Below are 9,525 nucleotides of genomic sequence, written 5' to 3'. Positions count from 1 at the left end.
ACACGCCACAAAAGTCATCGTACACTCAAATATTTTAGAATAAATTCATGATTAAAATTATCATATTTCGTTTTATTAATATTTTTGCATTGTGTTGACCCTTATAAGTCATTTGGATTTAATTTTTTGTTTATTTATTCCTTAATATTGTGCTTATTACTATAAAATGGCTGGTATTCCTAAAAACCGCAAACACCATTCAAAATTTGAATTTGTTTCCCGCAGTAGCGTTAAATTGGTTTGAAATGTCTCTAAATTAGTTAATTTATTTGTTTGTATATTAAAGTGCTTGATAAAATGCTTTAAAAAAAGGAATCGGACCGAAAACAAAGCAAGAAAAGGTCAACCGGCAAAGTTGACAAAACGTAATCGGAGATTTAAAGTTAAAAAAATTATGAAAAATACACATTTGAGTGCTGTAAAAGTTTCTGCAGAGTTAAATAAAACATTTTACATTTAATTTTCACCTAAAATTGTTCGCCAAGTTCTCTGATCAGCCGTATTAAATGGGACCTCTTCCCGCAGAAATTTTCTTGGTCGTGCGAAAAACAGAAAGCTTACGCTTTTCGTCGCAAAATCAATGATAAATAAGCTAAAATCATTTTAGAATCATGTCTTACTTACAGATAAACATTAATTCAACATTTTTGGTTTAATTGTTGTATAACTGTAAGTAGAAGAAAAAATTAGGAGCTTAATCTTAAGAACTTATTTGGATCAGTTTATCAGGACGGTGGAGGTGTTCTAGCGTCAGGGTGCATATCAGCATCAGGACTTGGTAGTTTGTAATTTTTCGATGAAATAATGAATCATGCTGTTCCTTTAAATATTTTAAAAACCAATTTTGAACTCTTAGCCAAAAATTTGGTTATTGGAAACAACTTTGTTTTTTATCAAGATAACGGTAAGAAGCACACGGTTTTCAACGTTTGCGTCTAGTGCCTCGAAAATTGTCCTTAAGTTTAGAAAATAACCCCTCAATCTCCAGATTTTAACTTAATGTAACGTATTTAGAGATATCTGGAGGCTAGATTACGAAAATAGGGCTTTAAGACGAAAATAGAGCTAGAAACAGTGAGACTCGAAGTGTGGTTGAACACTTACTCAGAAATTACGCAAAAAAAAAAAAAAAAAAAAAGAAAGAAAGAAAGAAAAAGAATGAAATCTATTCCCAGACGTTTAAAAGGTGTTATTGAATACTGTATGATATTCTACTAATTAATAACTTAATCAAAAGTTAGATTATTCAATAATATATAGACATTTTATAAAGTGTACGAAGACTTTTGTGAGATAAAATTTCCGGCACTTTTTGGTTTTTGATTTTTAAAAAAATAAGTTTTAATATTTTTTAAAAACTTTTCATGTAGTTTTGTTAAAAGTTGATCATAGATCTTATAATTAAATACCTAATCCGAAATATTAATTCTAACCAATGGATTGGGGCTTATTTCTTTGAAAGTCGTAGGTGTACGAAGACTTTTGGGAGCCACTGTATACAAAGGTGGATTCAGCTTCTGGTTTTAGAAAGGGTCATTATTATTAGAAGGGCTTCGATAGCCCTCTTCTCTCATTTATTACAGGATCTCCATACTAGATCGTGCCTCGGCCCCATTCCAGTTTTGTCATGTTTATGTATGACTAGCGCGGTACCCACACGGCTTTGCCCGTAGTAGAAAATTAAAAAGTCATTTGGTTCGCCTGCATTTTTACAATTAATGGATGATGAATTTCACCCCGATTTGACATGTTAATTGCTTGACCATGTTACGGTTCCACGTTATGATAATTTGGTAATTTACTCGTCCACGTATAATTTGCTCTGTAAAATGTTCTTAAAATTGAAATAGAAAAAGAACAAAATCGAATTTTCGAAAAATCTTTTCGAGGTGCACACCCCCATGCTACAAACTAATTCTGTGCCAAGTTTCGTGAAAATCGACCGAACGGGTTAGGCGCTATGCGCGTCACAGAGAGACATCCCGACAAGAGACAAACTTTGAGTTTTATTATTAGAGTAAAGAAAACAAATTTTAACCTCATTTTTTTCTTCCCTGGTCACTTTTCTCCAACCGGGCCCAGGCCCGGATCTACGATCCCGCAAACCCCGCAGTGCAGGGGGGTGGGGGAGAAGAAGGGCATGTCCTAAAGGGGCCCTATAGTCCAAGCAATTGATTGAAAAAAATAGCACTAAGGCTAAAAACGTTCCAAATATACACTGCTGGCCTGTGTGGAGGGGCCCAAACTTTTCAGATCCAGACCTGCCCGGGCCCCATTCTGCTATGCCTCCCAGTCTCCATGACCAAGAGGGGTCATAAATGGTTTTTATTCAGGTTGAAACAAGGGACTTCTGGCAAGTTTTCAAAATACCCCAATAACCCAACTGTGCAAACCCATTATTTAGTGGGGTTAGGGACCCCTGTAAATGCCCCTTCCCTCCCTCGCGACTTTTAAAAATCAGCTACCCTGTCCTGGCTTTGAAAAATCGATGTTACATACAAGTGGGCGTAGCTTTGCTTAAGACCCCTATATCAGGGTGCTCACCCACGAGGGGGGAGGGAGGGGGTCATAGCGTAGACTGCGGCATTGAAACTTTTAGGGGGGTTGTTTTAAAGAGTATTTTTTAATCGGGGGGGGGGGGCGTCTGATTTTAAATATCGGGGATAAAGCGTCAAGGCGTAAAAAACAGCTAAAATGCGTGCTAACCTAATTCGTAAAATTTTGTTTAAACTTGTATGTTTTAAAACTCAAAGTCAATAACTTTACTTAAATTGAGGTCAATTTGTATAGAAAAAATATTCTGCTTGACAATGTTCCAGAACTAGTAATATTAAGAGCCAGTTTTTATAAAAGTCAGGCAGGTCAGATGCATGTCATTTTTGATTTAGCTAAAAATTTTACAGCGGATTCTTCGAATGATTTTAAGAAACACATATTTTTTCTTTTCTTCCAAAAGATTTTTTGTGACCCACAAACATTCCGAAAGTTGGTCCCGTCTTAAGGTTTTTCTTAAATCGACATTTTTTAATATTCAATTATCTCTGCGCATTGAGCATCAGCAAAAGTATTCTTTGTGATTACAACATGATATTTAGTGCCCCAAATGAAATATATCGTAAATTTTATGGCTGACCTTCAGTGGACCCTGGCAGGGGTGGCTAAACTGAGCGGAAGAAAGTGAAAATGTGGCATGTTTGAAGTCCCCTGGTTAAATGCACTGATGCTCCACCATGGTTTTTGTACGTAATTTGTGTAATATTTTTTTTTTTTTTTTTAAATAGAGATTTTTTTCCCGTGTCTGATAGAATATGTTTGGAACTTCCATGTTTCATAGAATTCGAATTATATCGCTTTTTAAAGCATATTTTACTAACGGCTAAGCGCGATTGACAACCGATTTCATTGTTTACCGATAAGGAAATAAAACCATAAACTAACTAGCTTTTACCCGCGGCTTCGCTTACGTTGATGTAGTTTTTTTCAATCGATTCAAGTTAACGGTCTACACAGGCAGAGGTCAAATAGTTACCAAAAAATGGTTTGTCTCCAGTTTCGCTCACATTTCAAATTGCCTGCCCCTTTAAATGTACCAAAAGGTATGATTAAAACTGAAAATCAGGGGGAAGGGGGGTAAATGAAATGTCGGCGAAACTAGGAAGACACCCAAGAAATCACACAAAATAAGTCACGAAAACGTTCAGGAGTTCTAAAGAAGTTAGTTTGCGTTAAAATTCCCAAAAAATCCAGTTCGAGTGAGGTCAACTATTCTTAAATAAAGTGAAACAGTTTCCTTATAATTCCGATCTCCGTCAAATAATATCCAGCGCTACACCGGCTATCTAAATTATTGTATAATGTATAGCTTCTTACCGGAGATATCGTCCCAAAATAGGGTCAACAATTACTACACATCCTGATTCTAATAATGTCCCTTTAGAGTGAGAACATCAAAACTTTAAAATCCCCATCAGAAGGAAATCAACTGTTTCTAAATAACGTAAACGGTCCTGATTACAATACCAAAAAGTTCAGAGTGAAAATACCATTAAAATCAGAGTAAGGACAACATTTTTTTTTAAGTTCCCATTTAAATAAGGACAATAGTACAAATAAAAAAAAAAAAAAAAAAAAAAAAAAACCATTTCGCAAAGAGAAAAATTCCCAAAAGTCTCGATTAGAATGGTCTCTATCGGTGTTTTCAAATCTCAGTCATGATTATTTCCAAAAATCTTCATCAGTACAGGTCCGATAGGATAAAAAAGAAATAAAAAAACAAAAACAAAATAAAAGAAAGAAAGAAAGAACAATATTCTCCATTGTCGCCATTTTAATAGGGACATTAGTTCCACAAAATTCTAATTAGCATCATTAAGCCTTAAAAATACACACACATAAAAAAAAAAAAGTTTCATAAAAATTTTAAATAATTTGCCAATGCACTAACGTAGTCGTCTGGTAAGACTGGAGATAAAAAATGAGTTTGGTGGATTAATTTACATTTTAATAGTAGTTTTAATGTTATTTAAGAGTGTTGTTCCACTAATTTGGTGTGAGTTCATTTGTAGTCTAATAGGTGTGAGTTCATTTGTATGCTAATGATAATAATATATTCAGAGCTCTAAAAAAATTTTTTTTTTTTTTTTTGGTCTTGTTAATTTTGCCTGAATGAACTGATAATTGATAACAATTTGCAGATTGCACCAAAACCTTAATTATATTAAAATGTTCTCTATCAAAGAAGTGTACAGCAAATACTGTATAATTGACTTTGAATTCATAGCACATGTGATAGTTTAGTTAGAGGGGGGAGGGGAGCCAAAAAGTAAGTGCCCTTGGCTAGTGCATTCTTGCACCCTTTGAACTTGTTCGTTTCCATTTTTTTCCCTTACATTCATAGCATGCGAAAAATCCGGAAAACTTGCAGAAAGGGTTGCTAATTCATATTGTAAATTAACTCTGAATTTGGAGCACTTCAGAAGTGATTGGTAGTTGGGGGAAAGGATTTCAAACATAACAACAATACAGACGTAAATTAAGATTCAGAAGAAACTCTACGAAAACGGAAATATTTCACAACACGAAAAACAGTGAATCGTGAAATTAAAACAAACTAAAACTTTAAACAGCAATATTTCGCATTGCAATTTCTACCTCACAATTTAAAGGGGCGGCTCTGTTTACATTTTACTCGGGGTTGCTTTAATGTATCCAGGTCACCATGCTGTTTAATAGAACGCGCTCGTTTTTATTTCTCATTTCGCCAATGTACTGTAATTGGTTTTGTTCGACGATCCTCACCACTGAGTAACCAGTTGCTAACCGCTGCGTGATTATTAGATGTCACGTGATCGATTAACCGGTAGCTACCAGTTGAGCTCGGCGAACGCAAGCATTCCTTGCGTTTTTCTGCTGAAGATGGCACTTATTCGAAATTTCTAAGTAGAATAAAAAACGAGTTATGAGCTTTTTAGTTCCATGTTCGAAGGCTTTCCTAAACTCAATACAGTATTTAGTGTATCATCTCAACTCCCTGTCGATAGCGACTATTGTTGTATTGTTGACTATCTTTGCTTTTCGTGACTGTTCAAGGCTTTTCTCAAGTCAAATCTTGAAGTAAGATTTTTGCACAAGATTGGCAAATAATACATGATTTGGCTGATCATTTTCCATTTAAACGGAACTTTAATGTAATTAATGGTTTTTATTATTATTTATGCTGATTGAACACTTACTCATTATCCAATCAACCAGCAGATCGCCAAAATTTTTGCGGAAATATTTCCGTAGCTGATGCATTTGGCAGTTTTTTTCAATGTCGCTGTTTTTGAAGCCGAAGACTACGTCATAATGTTTCTCAGTTTTCACCATGTAAACAAAATATCGCCAATTAAAGAATCTTTAAAAAACTTTTTTTACTGTGTTAAATAATCCAGCAACTAAATTAGGCAAATCCATAAGCAGCACAAAAACTTCCATTAATTTTTCCTTTTTGCACAATTTCAAACAATCGCCAAATTCTACTACTTATTTTGGAAACATTTCGGATGAAACTCTTTAGCGCCATTTTATGGTGACCAAAAGTATATCAGCACCTGGCGATAGTTCTTTGTAACGAAAATTAATAGATCGTTTTACAAAGTAAGGAAAGAAGGAGGGAGCATCATCGAAGGTATCCCAAAACGATTCCCGCAAATTCGGTAAAATCGCACCAAGAGCCCACATTGATTGAAATTTCCCAAAATAACTAAAGCAAGTATAAGGGGATTACGAGCAACGTCAATAGCAATACAGAGAAGGTTTTAGACTCCATGTTAAAAAAAAGAGTATCAACAGATTAATCTTTTTAAACATGAGAAGAATAATTTCATGTTTTGGAAATTTGTATATGCTTGAATATAGTGCTTTCGTTTCTAAATCAATACTATTTTGTTCTTTATACTTATTGCTATTTTAGTTTTATGGGTAAGGAAGAAACTCTACTTTTAATCATGTCAAAAAGATGTGTTTTAAATTCTTTCACTTAAACCAGAAAAAAAAAGCAAGTAACGATTTTTTCTCATAATTATTACTGTCCCAGGCAACGCCGGGTATTTTTGCTAGTTTTAAATATAATGCATGAAGATGAAAGAACTACAGAAGGTGATTTTGAAATTGAAAGTCGTACAGTTGATGAATATTCTGCAAAATATAAGAAACTGAATCTTCTTTTAAAGACAAAACAAGTGAATATTATTGCTGCTGATGAAGATTCTATATCCGGTCTAAAGAAAAGAAGATTTAAGTTGCCATTGCTAGAACTTAAGAAGTTCAGTGGCGAGATTATTGATTGGCTTGGTTTTTGGAGTCATAAAATTCACGAGGATCCAAGTTTGGCTCCTGAAGACAAATTTCAATATTTGATTCAATCAACTGAAGAAAGAACAAAAGCTAGAGAAATTGTTCTGAGTTTTCCGCCAACCGGTCTTAATTACCCAAAAGTAATTGCAGCTTTAAAGGATCGATTTGGCCAAGATGATATGTTGGTTGAAGTCTATATTCGAGAACTGTTGAAATTAGTCATTAAAAATGTTGCCAATCCTTTGCCAATTCATGCTGCTTATGATAAGCTAGAGTTCGCTATGAGGGCACTCGAACCTTTAGGCGTTACTTCTGAAAAATGTGCTCCTTTACTATATCCACTTGTAGAAAGTAGCTTATCAGAAGATATTTTGAGAACATATAGAAGAAATGTTGATTCCGATCCTACCCCTACTGGCCGTTTGGAGAAATTAATGAAGTTCTTAAAAAATGAAGTTGAAGCAGAACAACGAATTTCTGTGGCAATGGATGGTTTTGGGTTTGGAAAAAAGGACATGAAGAATAGAAATAACAAATATTTGAGGAATGAAGAATTTGCAACTGCGTCAGAACTACTGATACAAAACGAGAGAAAAAATGTTTGCATTTTTTGCGCTAAAATGCATAATAGTTGTGACTGCTTTCTTGCTCAGAATATGCCATTAAATAAAAGACAAAAGATTTTGAAAACTAAACAGGCATGTTCTTCGTGTTTAAAAATTGGGCATAATTCTAAAAGGTGTAAAGTGAAGCTGAAATGTATTGTTTGCAGGAAACGCTATGTTCCCTTGATATGCAAAATGTTAACTGAAAAGAAAGTTGAACACAGAGAAGCTGTTTGTAATGAAAGTGACAAGGACCAAAGTTCGTCTGCTATGACAAGTCTCGCTAAGCGTTCTAATGTACTTTTACAAAATTTAAAGATAAGCGCTGAAGGTTCCTCTTCATGTATGCCTCTAAGAGCATTGATCGACTCAGGGTTGGAACGTTCTTACATTCTGAAACAGACCGCTTTAAAATTAGGTTGTTGCTTTGGGACAAGAAACAATCGTGCATTCTTTATTTGGGGGGTACAAAACAAATGAAAGGAAACACTTACTTTATGAAGGTGAACTAGGAAATTTAAATGGAAGATATACTGGAAGTTTTGAAGTTTTAGATCAGTCAATAATTTGTGGTAATATTAGTTCTGTGAAGAAGTGTTCATGGATGAAAGAGATTAGAAATCTAAACATTGATATTACTGATACTGATGATCCAGCAAGTCCGATTGAGATATTGTTAGGAGCGAATATCGCTGCAAGTATTTTTACTGGCGAACAAATTAAACTTTCTAACGATCTTCTCGCAACAGAAACTTATTTAGGCTGGACATTGATGGGAAAATTACCTTTTTTTTAGCAGTAATGAAAATTTCGCCATGACTGTAACATTACTATTTACTGAAGAAGCTTCCATTGAAGATTTATGGAATTTAGATGTAATTGGAATAACAGATTCAACTCAACGGAAGACAAAAGAAGAAGAAGATTTTATGACGAAGATGAATTTTTTTAATTCTGTGACAGTCAATGCAGAAGGGCGTTATGAGCGTTATGAAGTTGCTTTGCCCTGGAAGGAAGAACACTTTCCGTTGCCTTCGAATAAAGACTTAGCAAAAAGAAGATTAGAAAAAATGACCAATGGATTGAATTCAAAGAACTTGTACGTTAAATATGATGAAACATTAGAAGAGTGGTATAAACTGTGTATAATTGAAGAAGTGCCTCTAGAAGAAACCGTAGTTCAAAGTCATTACTTGCCACACAGACCTGTGGTGAAGCAGTATGGAACAACGAAAATTCGTCCTGTCTTCGATGCGTCTGCAAAAGAGAAATCAATGCCCTCTTTAAATCAATGTTTGAATTCTGGTCCGAATCTCTTAGAACTTATTCCTAATCTTCTGTTGAAATTCAGAGAAAGAAAATATGGGGTCACTTCCGACATTGAGAAAGCTTTTCTGCAAATAATTGTTCGTGAAGAAGACAGAATTTTTCTATGATTGACTAAGGACGGAAAATTAAAAGCATTTTTTTACTCTAAGGTTGATTTTGAATCTGAAAAGAGGTTTCTAAGTTGGTTTAATGAACTGTATGTATTAGAAAAAATCATTATACCACGTTGGATCGACATTTCTGAGGAGAGCCAAGTCATTAGTATTCACATCTTCTCTGATGCTAGTCAACATGCTTATGCTGCTGTTGTTTTCATAAGAGTTGAAAGGGGTCACACAGTAACAGTTCATCTCTTGGCGGCAAAATCTCGAGTTGCCCCACCAAAGACTATCACCATACCTCGCTTGGAGTTGATTGCAGCACTTATTGGAGTAAGACTGTGTACTTCTGTATTGGAAGGACTAAACTTCGTTGATCGAAAGGACATAAAACTTAATTTTTGGACAGATTCAACAACAGTTTTGGCGTGGATAAAAAAATGAAGAAATATGGTCGGTGTTCGTAAGTAATCGTGTCAAGGAAATTAGAAAGCTGACAGACCTGAAAGTTGGAAATGGGTCCCTGGGGAATTAAATCCAGCTGATCTCCCCTCCAGAGGTTGTACTTCTCAAGATTTGATAGTATCAAAAGGGTGGGAGGGGCCTTCATGGATAAAAGAAGATCCAACGAAATGACCTTCTTCCGATCAAGATTA

At 34.9% G+C, this 9,525-nt stretch overlaps 1 protein-coding gene across 1 annotated transcript; it reads left to right on the top strand.

The window, feature by feature from the left end:
• Nucleotides 1-8,257: 8,257 nt before the first annotated feature.
• Nucleotides 8,258-8,878, top strand: LOC129216496 (uncharacterized). The gene has a single exon (XM_054850711.1). The coding sequence runs from the start codon at nucleotides 8,258-8,260 to the stop codon at nucleotides 8,876-8,878; it is 621 nt and encodes a 206-aa protein (XP_054706686.1).
• The last annotated feature ends 647 nt before the right edge of the window (nucleotides 8,879-9,525 follow it).

The sequence above is a fragment of the Uloborus diversus genome, chromosome 2, assembly GCF_026930045.1.
Source record: "Uloborus diversus isolate 005 chromosome 2, Udiv.v.3.1, whole genome shotgun sequence".
Classification (NCBI taxonomy): Eukaryota; Metazoa; Arthropoda; class Arachnida; order Araneae; family Uloboridae; genus Uloborus; species Uloborus diversus.
This window is presented reverse-complemented; position numbering and strand designations above follow the sequence as displayed.

What these genes read in the sequence shown, in the direction of transcription:
- LOC129216496 (XM_054850711.1), top strand. Translation starts at nt 8,258, where the DNA reads ATGACTGTAACATTACTATTTACTGAAGAAGCTTCCATTGAAGATTTA.